The sequence below is a fragment of the Vipera ursinii genome (genome assembly GCF_947247035.1).
Source record: "Vipera ursinii genome assembly, chromosome: 1".
In the NCBI taxonomy this organism is placed as follows: domain Eukaryota; kingdom Metazoa; phylum Chordata; class Lepidosauria; order Squamata; family Viperidae; genus Vipera; species Vipera ursinii.
In genome coordinates, this window is record NC_139512.1 from 129,399,078 (window position 1) to 129,422,133 (window position 23,056).

General features: G+C 40.4%; 1 protein-coding gene across 1 annotated transcript in view; it reads right to left on the reverse strand.

Moving 5' to 3' along the window:
- Positions 1–232: 232 nt before the first annotated feature.
- Positions 233–23,056, reverse strand: part of ADCY5 (adenylate cyclase 5) — a gene marked incomplete at its 5' end in the record, with an annotated part of 252,773 nt that continues 229,949 nt past the window's right edge. Inside the window, 9 exons of the mRNA XM_083377968.1 lie at positions 233–1,417; positions 1,898–2,022; positions 3,303–3,507; positions 5,492–5,755; positions 6,505–6,637; positions 13,432–13,607; positions 15,505–15,663; positions 17,148–17,264; positions 22,387–22,474. Of these exons, the coding sequence (XP_083234094.1) occupies positions 1,289–1,417; positions 1,898–2,022; positions 3,303–3,507; positions 5,492–5,755; positions 6,505–6,637; positions 13,432–13,607; positions 15,505–15,663; positions 17,148–17,264; positions 22,387–22,474 (1,396 nt within the window). The 3' untranslated portion in view covers positions 233–1,288. The remainder of the gene's footprint in view (positions 1,418–1,897; positions 2,023–3,302; positions 3,508–5,491; positions 5,756–6,504; positions 6,638–13,431; positions 13,608–15,504; positions 15,664–17,147; positions 17,265–22,386; positions 22,475–23,056) is intronic.

Below are 23,056 nucleotides of genomic sequence, written 5' to 3' on the forward strand. Positions count from 1 at the left end.
ATTAAGAGAGAGACCGGAGGAAAGATCTCCCTCACTGATCAGCTCTCTGGCAAACTGGACTTCCGTTTCCCCTCCCTTCCCAGGCAGATTTATGTCAGAGAAGGGAATGTATGTCAGGTGCAATCAATCAACTATGGTGCGTGTATGAATGGATCAAGATCGCTCCACCCAAAGGATTGTATGAATGGATCAAGATCGCTCCACCCAAAGGATAAAAGCAGCTGTACCAGATAGATGCTCAGTGCTTGCTTAGACTGCTGCATGTGAGTCTCTCCTTTTTCTACCTTTTCACACCGAGGTTATGTGTACTGCATTACAGCAGATACACAAGCTGATCACTGTTGCACAACTGGGATGAAATTTTTAATACATAAAATTTTCAAAATATAGAATTTTGGTATGTTTGTTAGTGTCAGTGTCTCCCGTATTACAAAATACAAAACCTCCCAAACCAATAATCCCACATGTATCAGAAAAATCTCCCCGACCGACAGGAAGGTTTAACAGCTAGTCTTTCACCTGTGAACCAAAATGCACCAACAGGAGTTAGAAGGTCTTTTCATTTAATAAATACATATGGAAAATTCTTAACTCTCCCTCCTTTAAACACACCTCTCTTGTTAAAATGAGGAAGCCTCACATTTGTGTAAGGGTTAGGGGATAGCAAGAGTACGTAACAAGGCAACTTCTCCATTTAAAAACATTACTGATGGCATAATTTAAAAAGGCCCTTTGTAAAGAGTTACAGTGGGCAACAACTTTCATTTTAAAAGCCCACTCAAACAGCTAAGATAAGAACAGTGGCACATTCAAGGAGCTGACAGCACAGACCAGAAATAGTATGGGAGTGCACAGCCTTTCCAAAATAATGCTGTTCATTTTAGTTTTCCTTTTGTTGCAATGAATCATACTTTCCTTCCACCAAGTAAAAACACTGTGTTACTTCAAATAAATACTTAAATAGTTTTAAGTCCTGTGTAGCAGCCACAACGAAGATCTCAAATCCACCTCTTCATCTCCGCATTCCACTGAACATAAATCTTTGGTCAATTCACTTGACGTTCACCTTCGGAAAAAGGTCTGCAGCAGTGCTAGGTGACTTCTGAAGTGTGTGCTAGGCAGCCCAAGCTGTGTTTCTTTTTTTTTTCCCTTTGCACACAATCCTACTAAAAAGGCATCGCATGAAATACTCAACTGTGCCTTGGGGTTAGATTCACTGTGAAACAGTGAAATTTTCTCCAACTTGCTATTGTGTTTGAATCAATGGAGGCATCCTTGCCCACTGTCGCTAACTTGCTGATGGGCCTTCATTTAGGAAGTAGGTGGTCATTTCTCCTTTACCTTTGACTTTCACAACCCCTCGGCATTCTAGTTGGTAGTTGTTGACGGTTAAAACCTGATACATGTCTGTAGTGACCTGGAGAGTATTCAAAAAGAAGAATCAGCGTTCAGCCCCCTCAAGCCCTCTCATTAAAAGTTTATCTGGGATTATTGGAGAGAAATCTTTGCACTCCGATTGTGTTCACAGTACAGAGGCCTTGGCACTCGCCAAAGCATCAGAGGAAACCGAGTTTTAAACAAGGCGTATAACTGCTGCAATCATGTTCTGTTTCCATATGGAAGCAGAGACTGAAGAACCAATGCTAGGCAGGTCTACTAGATTGAGAGTCCATTATACTCAAGAAGCCTTACGATCCAATTGCCAGGCATAAGCATTCAACCTCTAAACACAGATGCTGGCTCTATTAAAAGGAGGGTACAAAGTACAGAAGGGGAAGGCAGTTGCATCAAATGTATGCTGAAATATCTTCTCCTCTCTCACTATTACAAGTTATATAAGTGCTGCTGCAAGCAGAATTTGGAAAGGTTAAAAAAAAAAGGTGTCAGGAAGACTCACCTGAATCTTATCGGGGACTCCTGTACTGTCCATTCGACTAGCTACATTCACAGTGTTGCCCCAAATATCATACTGGGGCTTACGTGCACCTATGACTCCTGCTACTACAGGACCAATATTGAGCCCTAGAAACAAAGCAGTAAGGAGTTAATAACTAGTAATTGCTGCTTACTAGTTAGCATCAGAAAATCACATGCAGAAACAATAAAATCACCAGATTCATCCGCAGGCCTCACTCACCTCTACTAAGCTTTGAAGAAGTCACTTTGTATAATTAAAAGAAGGAAAGGAAGCAGTTTGCTGCACACCCTTCTTACATTTATTTATTTAGCTGTTAACTACTAGTGTAATTTACATATCACACCAGAGTCATGTTTTTCTGAGGTGGGAGGGCATATAAATATAACAGATAATTTGTAGATTCACATTTTCCCACAAATAATATTTTTAAAAAATTATTTTAATGAAGTTTTTTTTTAAAAAAATGAACCAATACAGAGAAAGTGAAGGGAGACAAGAGAAAGCAGGGGAAGAGGGAGAGAGAAAAGAAACAATCCATTCTTTGCACAAATTTCCAAATAAAAAATTATAAATATTTGGAAAGCAAAATACTATCTACTCCCACTGACTTCAGTGGAAACATTAAGAATTTTCTTAAATCTTTTCCATTGGAATCAATAAGGATAGGACTCAATCACAACCCTATCAAGGTATTTCTGGAGCTACCAAATTCCCCCAAGGGAATTGAGGTTCCTGTCTGCAAGTGACAGGAGTGAATACATATTCTGTAGAAATGTTTGAACTGTAGAACCGTTATTTTATTTTATTTTGCCTGCAATATGTGCCCCAATGACAGTCAGAACAAACTATGCCTGCTCTGGATATTACACAGTAAATTTCTCTCTCTGGGACATCAGTGTGAAGGAAATAATACAAAGGGGGAAATGGAAAAACGATGACGATGAGATAGCTCACAGTTTTGCATTCCTAGTGAAATGCAGACCTATCAGGGTGCAGTTACAAGCCTACTGACTGGGAAGCTTTGTGTTGATACTAGTGTGTATGAATGTGTGGAATTCTGGAAGCTGAAAAGATCACCAATTACTTGCTTATCTTATTGTATGCTTATTCTTAGGTATGTTTTTGTATCTGGAATGATTTATGCTTGTAGCTACTGTACACCACAGAGCACATTTTGTGATGCAGGTGTGTGTTTTGATTTTCCCACTGTCAGTTGGACATGTTATATAATTTGCATATAAGTCATAAATGGCACTGCAACTGAATACCAGTCAAAAGAAACATTCAGTAGCTTCATATGAAATATGGCATTTGCTTTTTTAATCGTAGAGAGTGGACTGAGAGGGTAAATTTCTGGAACATAAAGTACAACCGCAATGTTTACCTATTTTCATCTGGAAATTGTTGAACGAATGCTCGTTGATGTATTTCATTTGATCCATTAGCCTCATTGCAAAGTCCGCCAGGGCCTTGATATGCGTTTTGCCCACCTTGTCATAGGTGGAATCATTAAGACCCGAAGCAGCCATATATGTGCTCCCTATTGTTTTGATCTTTTCCAGCTGTCGAAATTGGTCTTCACTTATTATCTACAAATCCAAGGAAGGAAAAGGAGACACATATAAATCAATCCATGCTCTGTAAATGATCTATACACAATCCTGGATACTACACCCATTAGCAGCTAAAACAATCCAGCATGATTCATATATGAAAAGAAGATAAATCAGCTATTTGGATCCTGAGGAGACTGAACTCCTATATCAGCTATATTAAAACACGAAAGCAGTATTGGTTGTGCCTTGTGGAATGGGACCACTTGCCTCAGCCAACTTGCCATGGTCATCTCACCATGGCCAATTGGCCACAGCCAACTCGCCACGGGACAACCCGTCACGGGAAAACTCACTGCAGGACAATTCAACAATTCAATTTAATTATATAAAATAATTTTAAAAATTATTTTAGTTTTTCTCATTCACATTTTATTTTGTCCCTCTTTTGGCATCCTATCTTTAATGATTCTATTAGACCAGAGGTCACCAACCTTTCTCAGTTGGTGGACCGGAGGTAAAGGGAGGGGGAAGCATTTTACACACACGCACGCACACACGGAGCTGCAAGCACACACGTGATGCAAATGGGACGGGGCTAGCGCTTGCGTGATATTCACTAGCCCTGCCCTGCTCTTGTGCAGCACAGAGCCCTGTTTCTATGCCCTGCAGCCTGGTGGCACCCATTTTTGCATACCAAGGCGCGGCGGCATCCTGTTTTCGCACCCCGAGGCGCAGCAGTGGCCTGTTTTCACATCTTGCAGCATGGTGTTGGCCCATTTTCGCGCCCCACGGTGCAGCAGTGTTCCATTTCTGCACCCTGAGGCATGGTGGCATCCCATTTTTGTACCCCGAGGTGCAGCAGTGGCCTGTTTCATGCCCTGCAGCATGGCGCTGGCCTGTTTTCACACCCCATGATGAAGCGGTGTCCCGTTTTTGCACCCCGAGGCACGGTGTCCTGTTTTTGTATCCTGTAGCTGTGGTGCTAGCATGAGAGTGTGTGTGTGTGTGTGTGCCTGTGTGTGCGCATTGGCCAGCCTGTCCCACGGCCTGATGGCCAGTAGGCCACAGCCCACTACTGGGCCATGGCCCACAGGTTGGGGACCCCTGTATTAGACTATTTGTTAATATTAGTGTAACTGTTGTCGCGTGGTGAATTGTCCCGCATAAAATTGGCCATGGCGAGTTGGGTGCAGAAAGTTGTGGTGAGTTGGCCGTGGTGAGTTGGCTGTAGCAAGTTGATATAGACCCTCAAACACTGACACAAATCATTTGTCCTTGGGTTAAGAAGTTCTAGATCTTCTGATGCAATATTCTAGCACAGTATAGGAGGCAATATTTTATAATGTTTCAATGTAATATAATACAATATGAATATATTACTGTGTGTCCAAATTCCTGTCTGTGTTTAGTATAATACAAATGACGTGTCAATGCTTGCTATCACACACAGGTAATTGAGTTAACACTATATGCACTTTTAATTGTATGGCATAGATTATTCCATTATAATGTAATTCCTTTTTTGCTACAAAAAAGATTCAAGAAAATCCAAGCTAGCTATAATGAATAAGTTTCCTAGCAAGTGCTAAGCTTGTAAGCCGCCCTGAGTCTTCGGAGAAGGGCGGGATATAAATGGAATTAAAATAAATAAAATAAATAAGTGTGCATGCATGTTTCAGCTCTCTTGACTCAATTCCTATTTGCCCCACTCTATGGCACTAGGGGCCAAAAGACTACGTAGGTGACCAGGACATGCAATCACTCAACTGGGATAGGAAAACTAGTTCCATGAATTCTAAGAGTTGGGGGGAACTCTTTACGACTGTAGAGAAGGTTCAATTGAATTTCTGTATTAATATCTATTAGAGCAGAAAGTTAAAAAAATATTTGTCACTTAAAGAACCCCTGAACCTAGACAACCAAAGTGTCAAAGGCAATGTTGTGTGGAACAGGCTATTTTACATAGTGATCGGTCCTCAGCATGACAGAGACCATTGTTCTCCTTGAATTTGCTCACCTCATCAAAATCAGCAATGATTTCATTGAGGAGCCTCAGGCACTCCACCCCTTCATTATTGGCCTCTAACTCCACATAGAATTCTGAGAAGTTGCTGATGGAAGCAAACATGACAGCCACACATTCACAGGACTGGTAATACAGTTCATCATTTCTCCGCTCCTGTGCAAGAAAGTGGGCTGCTACGTCCTTTGGCAAGATATTATGGAGAAGCCGTCTGTTGTAGGCCTGCAGCTCCTCCATCTCCTCCTTTTCTTCAGTAGCCTGAAGAGAGAAAGAGAGACAAGGAGGTGGTTGCAAGTTAACTTCATTTATGTGGGAAATGGGCTGGAAATAAATATGTATGGGATGTAATAGACCAGTGACAACAGAGTCACCTGTTACACTTCATCGGCTTCTAATTTTAAGCATACTTAGAGGACCTATTACTGAAATTATTAGTTCTGTCCTCAAAATTGAACTCAAATATTGGTGGAAGCTTCATTAAGTTCTGATTCAGTTTGGTGAGGGTGATCATTAGGAGTAGAATTCCATGAAGAAGAAAATCGACCTTCGTAAAACCAGCAACTTTTCCAAGATTGTTATCCTTGAGACGTAATTTAATCAAGTAAAATTGGTTAGTTTTTGAAAAGAACTGCCACCGAATTACAATAATCTTCATTTAGTCAATTTACAATATTTAGGTGACACTTTTTCCATGCAAATGTTCTGAAAGCAATCTAGGAAATGTGCTTGTCAATATTTTTTAAATAAACTATAGGCCCACTACACTAAGATGGTGCCTATCAGCCCCCTGTAGATCATCTACAGCAAGATATCTGTGATCATGAAATGAAAAAAAAATCCTGTATAAGCTTCCTCTGATCGGACAATTCTAGTTCTGATTTATGAGCACAGTAAGTAGCCCAACAAAATGACAGCTTGAGCAGCAATCATGTACTGATCATAAAAAGGTACTCTAATATAATATTAAAGACATGCATGCAGAAATATGCACCTGCAGACATACACACCTGAAGCTTCCAAAGGAAATCCAGCCTTGCTGTGGATTCCACCTGCTGTGCATGTAGATAGACCGCCAAGACAAAAACAGTGATGACAACAGGGGTTACAATCTTCAAAGCAACCCTGGACACATTGGAAGGACTATACAGGAAACAAAATACACAAATCTGAAAATTATAATGTAACATTGACTCGAGCATAACGAACGTAATCATGCTTTCTATGTTGACAAATCAAATCTTCCGGTATTTCTCACCCCTTGAAATGCTCCCAGAGGGTTTAGAGTTCAATTTCTCCATGTTCTGCATGTCCCTTGTTGCATTTGATTGATTGATTGATTGATTGAATTTATTTGCCACCCCATCTCATAACGAAATAACTCTGGGTGGCTTCCAGCATTAAAATCCTAACTAATAAATATTGTTAAAAGAATAAAAAAGAAAGAAATCCCAATCAAGATAAAACATAGTTAAAAGATGGGGAGGGACACGACAGGATGCACAGAGGGGGGGGGGGATAAGGTGTGATTGTCTCTTAAATCAACCACCTCCAGTGTGATGCTCCCCATTGGGACCCCAAGCCATCTGGCAGATGCAGGTCTTCAGGCTCCTGTGGAAGGACAGAAGGGTAGGAGCCAGTCTCACCTCAGGGGGTAAGACAAGTCTAAAGGGCAGGAGCCACAGGAGAGAAGGCCCTAGAATTCCTTGATCAACAGGACCTGCAGCATGCCTCCTTTGCTGGTGCGGGTGAGGTCAGCCAGTCCCAGTGGGGTGAGGCAGTTCTTCACGTAACCATGACCCCATGTCATGCAGGGCTTTAAAGGTAATAACCCAAACCTTGAACTGCACCCAACAGCCAGTGCAGGTTAACATGCCTGTGCTGCCACACTTTGCACCAGCTGAAGCTTCCGAACGCTCTTCAAGGGTAGCCCCATGTAGAGTGCATTGCAGTAGCCCAGATGTGAGATGACCAGGACTTGAATGACTGAGTGCAGGGACTCCTGATCCAGGAAAAGAGTGAACTCAACAAGAGCACCCTCCCTCCTTCTGCCACAGATCTGCACCAATACAAGCTTCCACCGATTCTAGATTATTTGTTGAAAATCAACAATTGAGATCTCCAAAGACATCTCAATTGTTGAAAATGCAATTACGTCGTCCTTCATTAACTCACCATATTCCATTCTCAGTCTCATTGGAAAACACACTAAAAAGAACAAAAAGGACATATTTTAGGCAAAACAAAGAGCTCTTTCGTTTCTTTTATCCACCATTAGCCACTGTCTGTGGAGATTCTCAGTCATCAGGTCAAAGTTGCCCCAAAGGTGCTTTTTTAAAAAGGCAACTGGGCTGTTTTTTTTTCCTTGAGGAAGAAAAAGAAAACGTTTTGCTTCATCACAAGCTTCTTCTTCACTTGTGAATGAACCTCAGCTGATGAAGCTTCTTGGATGAGAAGTGAAAGGTTTTCTTCTTCCTCCTCAAAGGAAAAAAAAAATCCAGTTGCCTTTTGAAAAAGCACCTTTGAGATCATCGTTAGCACCTGTTCTTTTATTTTCAATTTCACAAAGTCTCTTCTATGCTATTGCTTGCATTGCTAAGAGTTTGAGTTCTGAGTCAAGATAGGCCTTTTACGTCTTCTTTCACTAAACTGCTGTATCTTAACTTGTCTCCCCATTGGCAGAATGGGACGCACAAACTGGCCTGTTGTGATGTGGAAAAGAAATTTAAAAACGAAGCACAACAAGAATTGTTTTGAGCTACATGTTCCCTTTTTTTCAATGAAACTATCTTCTTCTTTTGCATCTAATAAATCAAATAAAAGACTATAGCACATCTCTTATGTCTGGAATGTAACCAGTTTACCCAACAAAATCACATTCTTTCCCAGGCCCCACCCACCCCACACAAAGCCATACGCAAATTCAGCCTAATAAATATCTGCTTGAAACAAAGACATCCTATGCAATATTAAAAATATAAGGAATCCTGCCCTCTGCCTTTTTTAAAAAAAGAAAAAAATCTGAATAAGGCTGGTTGCGGAGGGGGGGGAAGTACACCCCCAACGAATCATATAATGTCTGAACCCCTCATAAATTCTGGGTCTAACATTGGACAATTGCAACATCAGTTTTTATTCTTTCTAGCCCAATGAAATGCTGGGATACAATCATATACAGGAGCTTGGAAGTCTTGTCTATCTGCCCATTAACAAGGTAACTTATCAATAACTGAACTGAACACGAACTAATCTGGGATTGGGGCAGAGCTGGGGTTTGAAAATTTGCTAGAGGTTGCAGAAAAAATATGCAGAAAAATATTTCCCCAGAACATCCCTAGGAGAGATGCATTTAGGCAGCAGCATAAAACGTTCGTGACTGCCCCCTTTTAAGCCCCCCCCACTTTCACACGCACACCCCTTGTTTGCCAATGACCCAGAGTGAAATGTTCACAACCCACCACCAGCTTCCCAGGGGACAATTTAAGCATAAATGCACACAAACACAACACTTTTGATACACAAAAGAAAACAGTGACACTTCTTACGATCACATTTAATAAAAAGGTTGAAAATAATTTCAGAAACATTCCCCTACCTTGTTTTTCTAGAAGCATGCAAAGTTCCATTCGATTCAATATGCAAATAAATTAAAGCAGCACACATTTAGTACAAAGATGTAATGTGCAACGCTCCATAATAACATTCTTTCAGTTTTTCACCTTGGACACTAGAGGGAGCCCTAACCACTTCCAAAGAATTTGTTCTATGTGTATGGTTAACATAAAAGGTTTATTCTGTACCTTTTGGATTTAATTTTGGTTGAAGTGAGGATTTACTGTTTACTGGGAAGGATTAGAAGGAAAATTACAGAGTTAGACAAGACATCGCAAATCTATGTTGTTTAGAAGCAAATAATTCCAGTGATGAGTAAACCTAAAGATATCTATACTTAAATAGGCATAATGTATTGGTTATGAAATATTATATTTTAAGGCCAAAGTATTTCACTGAATTATTTGGAAAATGTGAATCTTTATATCTACCAACCTATTATTTCATTCAATGGAAGAGTATCTTAACAATTATAATTTTTATTCAATGGAAGAGTATCTTACAATTTTCTTCATATTTCAGGGTTTCTACCTTCCTGGAAATTTTACTTATATCTTGTCACAGATTTAAGACTTTGTTATAGTAGAATCAAATACCTGTGTCAGCCCCATCAAGGGAAATTTGCAATCAAATTAATGCCATTATTTTCCAGTCTTGCAGCTCAAATTAATTTTTCATGTTAAACGTACCTTGTATTTCTATTTAGCTAACATCAAGCTGTCCATGTATATAAAGGTAAAGGTTCCCCTGCACATGTGTGCTAGTCGTTTCCGACTCTAGGGGCCGGTGCTCATCTCCATTTCAAAGCCGAAGAGCCAGCGCTTGTCCGAGGACGTCTCCGTGGTCATGTGGCCGGCATGACTAGACGCCAAAGGCGCACGGATCGCTGTTATCTTCCCACCGTAGTGGTCCCTATTTTTCTACTTGCATTTTTATGTGCTTTCGAACTGCTAGGTTAGCAGAAGCTGGGACGAGTAACAGGCGCTCACTCTGTTACGCGGCACTCGGGATTCGACCCGCCAAACTGCCAAACTTCTGATCAACAAGCTCAACGTCCTAACCCACTGAGCCACCGCGTCCCTGTCCTTGTATATAGCCATGCCTAAATCTTGCTGTTGCTTTTCCAGTTAGAACTTCAAGTGCTCTGTTGTTCTTGTGAAGTTGCAACTACAGCCTTACCTTAAAATCAGAGAATTGGAAGGGGGCATTCGGGACTTTGTCTGAGCCTCTGCTCAGTGTAGGAAAACAGGCCTACACATTGAGTAAATTAGTATGACAGAAAAAGTGGCATCTCTATGTAGCTAGCATTGCCATACAGTGGTACCTTGGTACTCATCATTAATTGGTTCTGGGAGGCACGATGAATAACAAAAATGTTGACTACCCCAAAAAAATTTCCCAGGAAAAATGCAGTGAGTCACCAGGCAGCTGACACTGACAAGTTCTAGCTTGCACATGCAGTACCAAACAAACAATGAGTACTGGGACCAAATTTTCACATCAAAATGCGTTGAGTACCAAATCTGATGAGTTTCAAAGCAGTTGAGTACCAAGGTATTACTGTAGTTTGGTGGATCCGAATCCGTATTAATTCAATTCAACTCCGTATTTTCCACATAACCATAATCCTGTGTAAGGGTAATAGTATCATTTTCCCCCCAGAATGAGCTCAAATCTCTGTGAGGGGAGGGAATGATTAGCCCAAAATGACCTAGTGAGCTTCTATAATTGAAGGTAGAATAGAATATGCCCTGGATCTGGAAGCAGGTGCACCTAAGCTACGTTTGGCTTTCCTAAAAGTTTCCCACCAGCCATAAATAGTATGCTAAGTAGTAGGTCCTAGCTATTAAAAGAGCTTTCAGAAGAAAAGTAAGTTAATAAGTACCAAAACTGCAGCTCCCACATTTATTTATTGGAAAAGATGGGCTTATTTACTTCACCCTTATTCCTGACATCTTGATTGTGAGCTGATGCAAGTAATTGCTTCAAAGTGCTCTAATTTAGCCTGATCAAAATTCCTGGCACTATAAAATGTCTTAAAAGATGGTTTGTTTTCAGATTACTCCTTCAAACGACTGCTTCTAATTTGCTTTTAATTTTCTCTTATAGGAAGAGAAAAATCATGTTCAGGTAGATTATCTCACCAAAGCAATTAAAAATATGAAAAAAAAACCACCACTCCCTTCTGTGATTCAGGCTGAGACAGTTTTTATTTATTTTATTTTTTTGGGATGCATTACTCACTTACAGAGTTCAATCAAAATGGCTATTCAGAGTATTTTAAGAGCATTATGAAAATAATAGAACATTACTGGGCTAAATAATATGATAATAGCGGGGTAGCTAATCACCAAAGGAATCAAAATTCTGCACAGCAGAGAAGCCAGCTCTAATGAGTCACTAGTCAAATTAATGAGTCATTAGCACATCCAGGCAACACAATACAGTGTGTGTGCTATTTCAAAGTAAGGCCCTCTATGTCAAAAGAGGCTTATTGTCAGGACTGATATAAATGGATTCTGACACTTATTCCCAAGAACTGCGCATTTAGAAGGCATCTTTGCAATCACGAAATCCTGCAAGCCCAGATTCGCCCACAGAATTAGATTTTCCACCTCTAGTATCAATGCTAAATTCTCTTGCTTGCCTGGTATTGGAAACTTTGGCTGGTCCAAGTGAGATTTATGGAAACAGGCCTTCCTATACGGTGACCTTGGGCAAAATGCTGAGACCCAGTCCTGCCTACTCAAAGCTGGCTTGAGAGTGGAGTGAGATAGATCCAACTAATCAGCCTCACTCTAAATAACTTCCTGCCGATATTATAAGGAGCAATAGAAATGCAAGCAACCACTTAACCATCAATAGTTCATCTTTTGGAGCTTAAGTTGAGAATCCTTCCTTCCTTCCTTCCTTCCTTCCTTCCTTCCTTCCTTCCTTCCTTCCTTCCTTCCTTCCTTCCTTCCTTCCTTCCTTCCTTCTTATTGAAGTAAATATCACTGGCTGAGCACCAAGCTACCACCAGCCTTGTCACACTGCTTAAAATTAAATGGGAAGAAATTAATCCTCAAATGGGAAAACAAGCCTTTTGTAAGTAAGTGCTGGAAGCTATCCCATGCACCAATCTTTCATCACTTCACTGAGAGAAGAATTGAAGGAGTGGCCCTTATTTTTCACAATAAATTTATATTGCAACACCTTGACTCCTGCAGGCACTTCAAGTCCCAAGAGGGGGGGGGAGTAGGGGGAGGTCCCTTTTCCAATATCATATACAGTATGGGAAAGGAATTTCTGGCGGGGATTTAAGACTAGAGAATAATAACTTTTCCTGTTCTGCATCTGTTACATCATATATATCTCTTCACAGATTTCTTGATACATGTCCACATAACGACACTGATTACATTCCCATTGGGTCATGTAGCCTATAGCTACTGCAGGAAAGTTGCTGGATGATACACCTCTAACAACCAACTGCCTGCAATCCATACAGCAGTACAGAGTCCTTCCCTTAGCCAAGCCTTACTGCACAGCTTTCCCAGCAGCTCCCCAAGCCTATGATAGCCACACCATCCAAAACACAAGGAGCCAGGTTACCACAGTGTCCACTTCTTGCTAGGCCAATGGGAACACCACTCCCCTAGAGCTAGCTGCAGTTGTGCCACTCTTGATGCTAGGATGTTTAGGATTTCCCTGTATACTTTCCATGCTCCCTTCCTTTGACTCTGCTCCTCAGGTGAAAACGGCAGGCTAAGGCTGCCCCAATATCCTGGAGATTTTCAGCATGGCGTGAGGCAAATCAAGATTTAGTTCCAGACTGACTATTATTTTGTGCATCTTCCTTACCGGCCTGTGAGAACTTGGAGATACATTTGTATTTATTGTTGCATTGTTTTTTGTGTGTTTTTTTACAAATAACTCAAGGCAGCAAACATATCCAACATACCCTTTCTCCTACTATTTTCCACCAAACAACCCTGTGAAGTGGGTTGGGCTGAGATATTGCTGAAATATATTGGATAATGCCACCAATTTGGCATATGAAGTGGTAAACCTGGTTCTGGACTATTCCATTTCAGTTGGCAACACTTCTTCATACGTTAGAAAAATATATATAATAATTTTCTAATATGTGTGGATTTTTATCCACATTTTGTTTTTAAAAATGGAAAGTGTTAAGTCATAGGTGTCAAATGGGGTGGGGTTCAGTCCAGATTAAAATATATCAATTCACATGGTTGTTCAGGAAAATTTCACACCACCAACCATGGCCACACCTTTCCCTCCCCCCACCCCCCATCCCCCATGGACTCTTTGGGTTTACCTACATGGCATTGGCTGTAACCAGAAGATCTGCATTATCGAAGAGGGTAAGGCCTGGCACTTCCACAATGAGGACATATATAAATTCAATAATCAACATCAAAATGAGTTTCCCAATGCAGCTGATCTGAAGGAACACGGAACAAGCCAGGAGGGTCAGTAAAACACTGTAGGTAAAGTACTGGGAGTGGGGTGGGGGGGAAGAGGAGGGGAATGAAAACAAGAACAAGGGGAAAAGAAAAGAATTTCAGTAAAGTAAAAGTCAATTTAGCAGATTTACAAAACATGGCTAAAAAGGAATAGTAAGATTAAGACTCCTCAGTTTCAAGGGTCTCCATCCTGAGGCCAGCACAAGCTAACAAAGTTTCCAGGAGGTCTGTGCAACCTTTGACCAAAAATGGGAGTTCACCGGACTTGTAAGATGCTTCCCTGACAACTCAGTGATCGTGGACCTCATTCTCCCCACCTGCCCCATATACCCCATTCTATAAACAACTGACAAGGCATCCACTTTCGGCATATTCACTCGGACAGGTGACAAACGGTGCTGATGGTACACAGAATTCAGAGCCTTTTTCTTTTTTCCATTGGTAATGGAGGAACTGACACTTAAGATTGTTTTTGAAATGATTTCTAAAACTAATGAGCATCTTACAACTGCAAATGACCACACAGACAAATAGAACACAAACACATTTTAGGCCCCGGTGGGTGGTGGGTGGGGGAAGTAATGAGTTTAGAGGTTTATTTAATCTTTTTTTTCCAGGCCAAACTGCTCTCTGATAATATGCAGTATTAGCCAAAATTCCCAGTGATATAAAGAAATTTCAGATACATTCTTCACTGTCGGAAAAGAGGCATCTGTTTTAAAAGCTTACCCTCCAGCTCTGTGTGATGTGTACGTGTATCAGTACACATAGGCATGTGTTTGTCTATTTTTATACATGCATGTATACTGGGTCCTTTGCAGCATGCAGTAACACAACTGTGTCTGCAGCTCCTTACAAGCAGGGAGTTGGGATTTGAAAGCAAAAGTTGCTTTGGATTGCCTGTAGACGCAAATGTGGCACCTCCATGAAGCTCCTTGAAGCAACTATGACTTCTGCTGGGACTATACAGCAGTTGCAGATGGCCAACCTACAGTCCCCAGAAAAGATGCAACCGTGCTACAGTTTTGCCCTCCGTGCTTCAAAGCAACCGCTCTGCAGTTCCTTCGGTAAATTTTTCCAGGATTGTGCGGAACCTACATAGGTCCCTAAAATACCTTCACAAGCACGGAATAGACTGGAGTCTTTTTAAGTTGGGCACATTTATACTGCAATTCCATACATAACTTTGCATGCATACCCTTATTCTTTTTGATGGGACTAATGTCCAAGTAAGTGTTTGGAGAGCTGCAATCTTTGTACTCCTAGGAGAGAGTCTACAGAGGCCTTGCTGAATCTCCCCTCCCTTGGTGAGCTGCTCCCCCTATCCCCAATTACAATTTCAGCAGGCAGAGATACATAGAGAAATCTCTACATGGTGCAATTGGAAAGGCATACTGCTTTAGGTTGTGGGATCCGGAAAGGGGCTGCCTAGCAATTGATCGTATTCTTGAATGTTACTCAATAATCTCATGCTCAATAATCTTGCATTATGAATGCATTTCATTTTATATAAAAGGGTGTGTGTTCTACCCCTTAGCAAAGCTCCCGGTTCATTGCACAGAAAGCAGTAAATTCGGAAGGGAGCTACACTAATGCTTTCCCTGCGGTGTCCTAATTTTACAAGGCAAAGACTGATTACATGCGGGAACATTCTGAAATAAGATTATTCACTCCTCAGTCTGAAGAAGATTTCGTGTTTTCATTGTATGGAACATATACAGAGGGATTAAGAGTTGAGCGGCAGACAAAAGTATAAAAACCCAAGCCCAGTTTCAATGAAGGATTCTACAGAGCAGTTGATGCCATTTTAGTATACCGTATTGATAAAGGCTGACAGAAAAACCAACACAGTAATGAAGACCCCAGCAACGTGTTATGTCATTTTTACCCAAAACAAATTAGACCTACATTACAGCACAAAGCAAATACCTCTGGAAAGTTACAGTTTGGCTGGGAAGTAGCACAGAATCCTTCTGTGGTTTCCAGGCTATAATTGGAATAGCTAATATGGCACAAATTCACCTCAGGAGGAGTGAGATTATACTCTGCAGCTATACAGTCAAGAAGGTCCACAGTACTACAGGTGAACTGTCAGAAAACAAGAGATAAAACATCAAACAAAGACAAGGAGAAAACAAACTAATCAAAGCAGCATTCTTTGCGATAGATTATATTCAGAATAAATATGGGACTAAAAAGTTCCATTTAGCTTATGAGTAGATTTTAGAGGGATATTGTTAATAATTTCAGTGTTAGTACTTTGTATATATTTATGTTAAAGGGGAGTTAAAGCACATTATGAATTTGGTTAATTTTATATTATGGATAATTTTTAGTTAGAATATGATTATTATATCTATTATTATAGATATATCTATTATTATAGATAAAGGTAAAGGTAAAGGTTCCCCCGCACATGCGTGCTAGTCGTTTCCAACTCTAGGGGCCGGTGCTCATCTCCGTTTCATAGCCGAAGAGCCAGCGCTTGTCCGAGGACGTCTCCGTGGTCATGTGGCCGGCATGACTAGACGCCAAAGGCGCACGGAACGCTGTTACCTTCCCACCGTAGCGGTCCCTATTTTTCTACTTGCATTTTTTTTTTACGTGCTTTCGAACTGCTAGGTGGGCAGAAGCTGGGACGAGTAACAGGCGCTCACTCTGCTACGCGGCACTCGGGATTCGACCCGCCAAACTGCCGACCTTCCGATCGACAAGCTCAGCGTCCTAACCCACTGAGCCACCGCGTCCCTTATTATTATAGATATATAGGTATTATTATACCTATAACCCTCTGGGAAGTGGGGGGGAAGGGGGTGGTTTGGGGTGGGTGGGTTTTGGGGATATGTATTGTAAAATCTTTTTTTGTAAAACTCTTTAATAAAAAAAAGCAGCATTCTTTGCATCTCGCAGTATATACATATCTTCAGGGGTAGTTCTTTATACAAATGCACATGAGATGGAGAGTTTTCTTACACTTTTAAAATCTAGAGCCCTCCATCGAAGATAAACTGCGGAGAGTTTAAGAACAAACAAAAGGAAATATTTCTTTCCATACTGCATTGTCAGACAGAACTTGCTGACATAAAGGTGACACTTTATATGACTTTAAACAGGGAGCAGAGAACTTTATGGAGGATTGATACATATCAACAAGTTTTAAAGGAAACATTCTTCTAGTTTGGACAAAACTCAGCAGCACTTTTCCTGCGGCTGCTGATAAAAACAGGATCACCAACACGATCACCAACATCCGATAACGGATATGGCACAAGAAGAAGAAGAAAATCAAATTACATGTCAGTTACAAAAGAGACATAATAGCCTGTGCATATAGTGGTATATTCTAACAAGCAGTTTGGGGCAAGGTATGTTCAAAGTCAAAATTATTTTTTTCTTTATTAAAGATTAAATCTAATCAATTAATCACACTGAGTATGATTATTCTATATTTTTTCTATTAATAATTACCAATCCACAACAACATTTTGAAAAGACTGAGGCCTTGCTCTTCAGATTCTGTAGTACTAATAATTCACAATAAAGCTCAATCAGAAAAAGGAAATGTAACATACCATATTGACAAAGGCTGAGAGGAAAACCAATACAATAGTGAAGACTCCGACTAGGGTGTTATTGATCCTGGACTGAACAATCTTTCGTGAAAGAGTCTGGAGTGGACCTGGAAACAGCTGTATAGTGGGAGAAAATAAGATATTTAAAACTATGGTTTTGTACAAATATATGGTATTCTGAAATGCTATAGGCATTAATATTTAATTGCCTAAGAGTGAATTAATGGCCAACTGTCGCTCCCCACATCCATGTAATTTTTGCAGCAGGAACATATAATTGCTGAATAACTTCATTCTCCCTGGTAAATATAATAGCTTTTAGGTGAAAATCAGAGAATGGCATCCAAAATTCGGAATGTTTTATGACCAGGCCCACCCTTGTTCTCAGTATGTGAGAAAGATATACCAACTTGAATATGGTTACAAAACTTTGAGCATTCTGTTCTGTTTCCAAGTTGTCAACTATTTAGACTTTTCTTATATAAAAAGGGTTAAGGCAGATCAAGGTTAGGTGGAAAACAAATGCAAACAAAACAGTCAACTGATGATATGGATGCTGAGACATGAAAATGCCCTAAAACCTCAGAAATATCTTTGGCATAGTTCAAGCAAACTACAACTAAATCTGATCATCCTAAGGATTGATGGATACATTATCAAAGACACAAAAGTGGCCCAATAGTTATCAAAATTATCTTGAATTAATAAAGTTCAAAGAATTTTGACAAATGAATTTGGGCTCCCCGAAATATATGTGTGCTGAGACTCTTATCCTGGCATGCCTAGACCGGTCCTTTTTTCCTTTCTCTTCCATTCCCCATTCCTCTTGTTCCTCTTACTATCACTAGGTTTTTGTTTGGTGTTTCCCCCCACCCCTTTCAACTCTCCCACACACATTTTGAATGTCACAAATCCATGGAGACCAAACAGATACTTTAGGCTTAGAATGCAAATGCAGAAATTCTATAGAAGTTAAAAGCTCCCTGCTGGGTGTTAATTTCAGCTCATCAGAGTCCTCTCCACTGCCATTCCCAGAGAAAAAACCCCCGAACACAAAAGACAAATAACAGTTCCCATATCCATCACTATTATTTCATCAACTAGCTTCTAAGCAAATTTCTTTTAAAAAGAGAGGAGGAAAAAAAATCCCCCAATTAGTCTTTTAGCAATGGCTAACCCAGGGGTCGGCAACCTCGGCTCTTTTATGACTCGTGGACTTCAACTCCCAGAATTCCTGAGCCAGCTATGCTGGCTCAGGAATTCTGGGAGTTGAAGTCCACGAGTCATAAAAGAGCCGAGGTTGCCGACCCCTGGGCTAACCCATCACACACACCCACTTTGCACTTAGAGAAGGACTTTAGCTTCCTTCAAACACAAACATAATTATGAAACTTTTGAGGATAGGAAACATGGATTTGCTGGCAACTCTTACAAAAAGAGAGAGGGTGAAACAATCCCCAGTAATGTTGACTATTTTTAAGTTGCTACTCTCCCCAGCACCCAATACAAAGAATTTCTGTGTGTTTTCTAGCACAGGCAAAGGAACAGATTGGAAAGGAGACATACAGTAAAAGAATCTGGTATAAGACACAGCATAACGCAGTATCATACTGCTAACGGTGATGATGAAGATGGTGATAATAGAAACAGCAATAATATTTGACAGTGTTCTTGTGGTTAAACTAAGAGTATAGCACAACAGCAGCTCTTACTGTTATGGATGAATCACCGTGAAATACCACTCCATTTTATAATGGCAGAAATAAATTATGCATTGTACTGAAAACAAAATTGCAGGTAATCCTCAACCTACGGCCATTTGTTTAGAAACCGTTCAAAGTGAAGACCGTGCTGAAAAGTTACCACAGTGCTGAAAAAAGTCCGTTCCTCGCACTTATGACCATCACCCTCCCCATGTTCATCTGGTCTCAATTTGCGCACTTGGCAACCCGGTCACATGTATGGCCAGCTGCAATGTCCCGTGGTCAAGTGATCGTGATATGTGACCATTTTTTATTGATTCCTGGCAAAAAGGTGCTCCTTGGAAGAATGGCTTTGCATTTTAAAAGCATGTTTTTTGCTTAATGACCCCGGTGAGTGATTCGCTTAACAACCATCGTAAAAAAAATGCAAAATTGTGTCTGATTTGATTTACAACTGCAATGATCTATGATGGAAATTCCGGTCCCACCTGTAGTCATAAGTCCAGGATTACTGGTATTATCAGCACTTCTTATAAGTACTGACACCTCCCTTAAATACAGGAGCATTTTTTAAGCCGCATAGGTAAATCTTCTCCAATCTGGTTGCTTCTAGATGTGTTGGACTTCAATGTCACTACCCCCAAACTACCAATGAACTCTGAAACAAGTCAAATATGAAATACAGGTGTCCTTGACTTACATCAGTTCATTTACTGACCATTCGAAGTTACAACGGCACTGAAAAAAGTGACATGACCATTTTTCACACTTATAAGCACTGCAGCCTCTCCATGGTCAAGGGATCAAAATTCAGATGCTTGGCAACTGACTCATAGTTATGACGGTTGCAGTATCCCGGGGTCATGTGATCGATCACCTTTTGTGACCTTCTGACAAGCAAAGTTAATGGGGAAGCCAGATTCACTTATCAACCATGTTACTGAATTTTCAACTGCAGTGGTTCATTTAACAACTGTGACAAGAAAGGTCGTAAAATGGGACAAAACTCACTTAACAACTGTCTCAGCAACAGAAATTTTGGACTCAATTGTGGACATAATTTGAGGATTTAAAAAAACAATAAATATAATAATAAATGGTGATATATTTATGATTCTTGCTGACTGATGGACATTTGAAAACATAATACTTTAAACCTGGAAAAGAGATCACTTTTTGTATCTATCCAAGAACCTAACTGCCTGTCATTTGATCATTTGGTAACAATTTTTCAAAATTGCATAATTGAGCAAAACACACTGTTATGTATGCAGGCATCTGCATAGCAACAGCCATCAGGGGGCGTTGGCCTGGACAGTTTCGGCGGGAAACCTAGGGCCAACCCCATTGGCTGTTAGCTTACCTGGCCAGGTATATAAGGAGGCCAGGTAGCCCTCATTCCCCAGTTCACTTCCCCTTCCAATAAAGAGCTGAACTCACACACCGGCTGGCGTCTCTCTTGCGTCGGACCCACTACACAATACACACTATATAGGAAGTATAAATCAAATTCATCATACCAATGAAGGAGAAATATAATTTCATGAAGCAGTAGACCTTGCAGAGAACAATAATAATTTAGGATGGAAATGTTTAATGGAAAATGTTAAATGGCCAACAATGCCTTCCAAGGTTTGGCACTGTCTGATTCAAAGATATGGAAGAATATGCAAGAAGAAGCGGCGGGGGGGGGGGGAGACACATGAAGGCAGCAAACCATGAGTTCTGTTAAGACCTGGGCAGGGGAAATGGGTGCTTGTCTCAGAAATGCAGCAGTTGATTCAGAGTAGGTCACTATCAGGACTGTCTCTACATCAGAATGCTTTTGGATACTCAGACAACAGTTCAGAGTCTAAGCATTTAAGTTAACATATCAAGGAGCTGGAAAGTTCATAATTTTAACTGTTAGATTTGTCACTGGGTCTTTCATTAGCTAATGTTAGCCAAAGTTAACAGTTTTCTGCTGACATTTTTCTCCTTGGAAAGAAAATCAGAATATTTATGTTCTGGCTATGTTTTGTACCGCAGACAAAAATGAAGGGACTGATGGTGCCAGTCAAGGATATATGGCACCCCAGGCTATATTGACTGATGGCATCATCAGATGCAAAGATTTGTATTTTTGGAAGACTTTGGAAGGAAGGGTGGCTTTAGTGCCCTTCAGGCTAAAGTCAACTGCCTATGTAGTTTTTAGCCTGAAGTCTGTCATGCTGAAGGATGATATAAAAAGGTAAAGGTTCCCCCGCATATGCGTGCTAGTCGTTTCCAACTCTAGGGGCTGGTGCTCATCTCCATTTCAAAGCCGAAGAGCCAGCGCTTGTCCGAGGACGCCTCCGTGGTCATGTGGCAGGCATGACTAGACACCAAAGGCGCATGGAACGCTGTTATCTTCCCACCGTAGCGGTCCCTATTTTTCTACTTGCATTTTTATGTCTTTCGAATTGCTAGGTTGGCAGAAGCTGGGAGGAGTAATAGGTGCTCACTCTGCTAGGCGGCCAAACTTCAACCCGCCAAACTTCTGACCATCTGATCAACAAGCTCAGCGTCCTAACCCACTGAGCCACCGCATCCCATTGAAGGATGATATACGGACACGTATATCTATTTATTACTTGTGTGAACATATAATTTTGTGCTTTATCAAACCAATCAAATGTATGCTTGCATACAACAATGATAATAATGTGATATAAAATTTTAAAGGCCTGGAAATCTATATTATACATAAAACATTTTCCCCAAATTAGACCAAATTGCTTTAAAGCCTTCTTTCTGGACTTTCAATTTTTTAAAAAGTCAAATGTTGGTAAGCAAAGTATATCAGCAATGGTGCAAACCAGGGGTTTATCTTTCCAATACTGTATATTTATGTTGGCCATTCCCCATGCACAGTTCTAAGTATCCTGATAAATGCTAAATGCAAAAAAAGAAAAGAAATGAATTATTGAAATGCAATCTTTCCTCTGAAGTTATATTAAAAATCCTATTGAATTTCAGCCCCAAATATGGCAACAGTAGTACAGTACCCAACCATGTGAATTGATGTTCCAATAGGATGGACATTGTTTCTAACCTATCAGACATTCACTGAAAAATACTGTTCTCAAATTTGAGGAACACGATTTCCTATTGTCTTCATCCCATTTTAAGATCAAAAGAAATTTCCAATTTTAAAATCAACCTTCTGCTAATTTACAAGTATGGGACATATAATCCCCTATCACTTCAATATTTTCTTGTTTTAGAACATGACTTTCACTCCACAAAATCCATCTGAAAAACTGCTGCTGAGCTGTGATGGGAACATTTATTAAGTACTTGGGGAGTAGTTATATTAACAGATTTAATTAATTAAATTATGTTTAAAATTAATCAGAATTTAACACTTGACTTCCTCCACTGCTTTTCTATTGTTCCTCTTGTTTGACATATGGTTCCTAATATGTTACTCCCTAGTGTAGCCCTTTTCCATCCAAGCTCCTGGTTTAGAATTTTAAGGACAATTAATTAAAACAGTGCAACGGGAATCAACTCACCTTTACACAGGAGTAAATGACTGAAACAAACACCAGTGTGGTCAATATCACAAAACAGGATAGGTAAAACGCCAGCATGAACACCGAGCTGAAACCAGAAAACAAAGTCAGGTGGGTCTACAGCTTGCATTATCCATACATCATATTAAATCTCTATTATCATCACAGATCGGCATAATATGGGTGAGGTACAATCAATCAAATAGCACAGAAGATACATTAAAGCCTAAAAATAAGGGGGAAAAATAAAAATACCAAAAACTAAGAGATATTAAAACAGAAAGTATATGCATACCTGTATGTCTAAAAGGTATCTAAAAGGAAGGGGTGGGAGCATTAGAAGAGTAAGAAAGCATAAAAAGTTAAATTACATAGTACTTTAATAGACAAACTAGGTCCCCATTAAGTTTGATTGATGACATAGGTCAATGATGGCGAACCTATGGCACGTGTGCCAGAGGCGGCACTCAGAGCCCTCTCTGTTGGCACGCGCACCACTACTGGCAGCAGCAGGTCCATCAGGCCGCCACCACCCAGAGCAGGAGCCCTGCCCAGCACAAAGGAGGCGAAGCGGCCGACTAGCAAGCTCAAGTAGAGGTGGTAGAGCAGAGGTCACCAACCATTATCAATTGGTGGACGAAGAAAAGGGAGGGGGAAGCATTTTGCATGC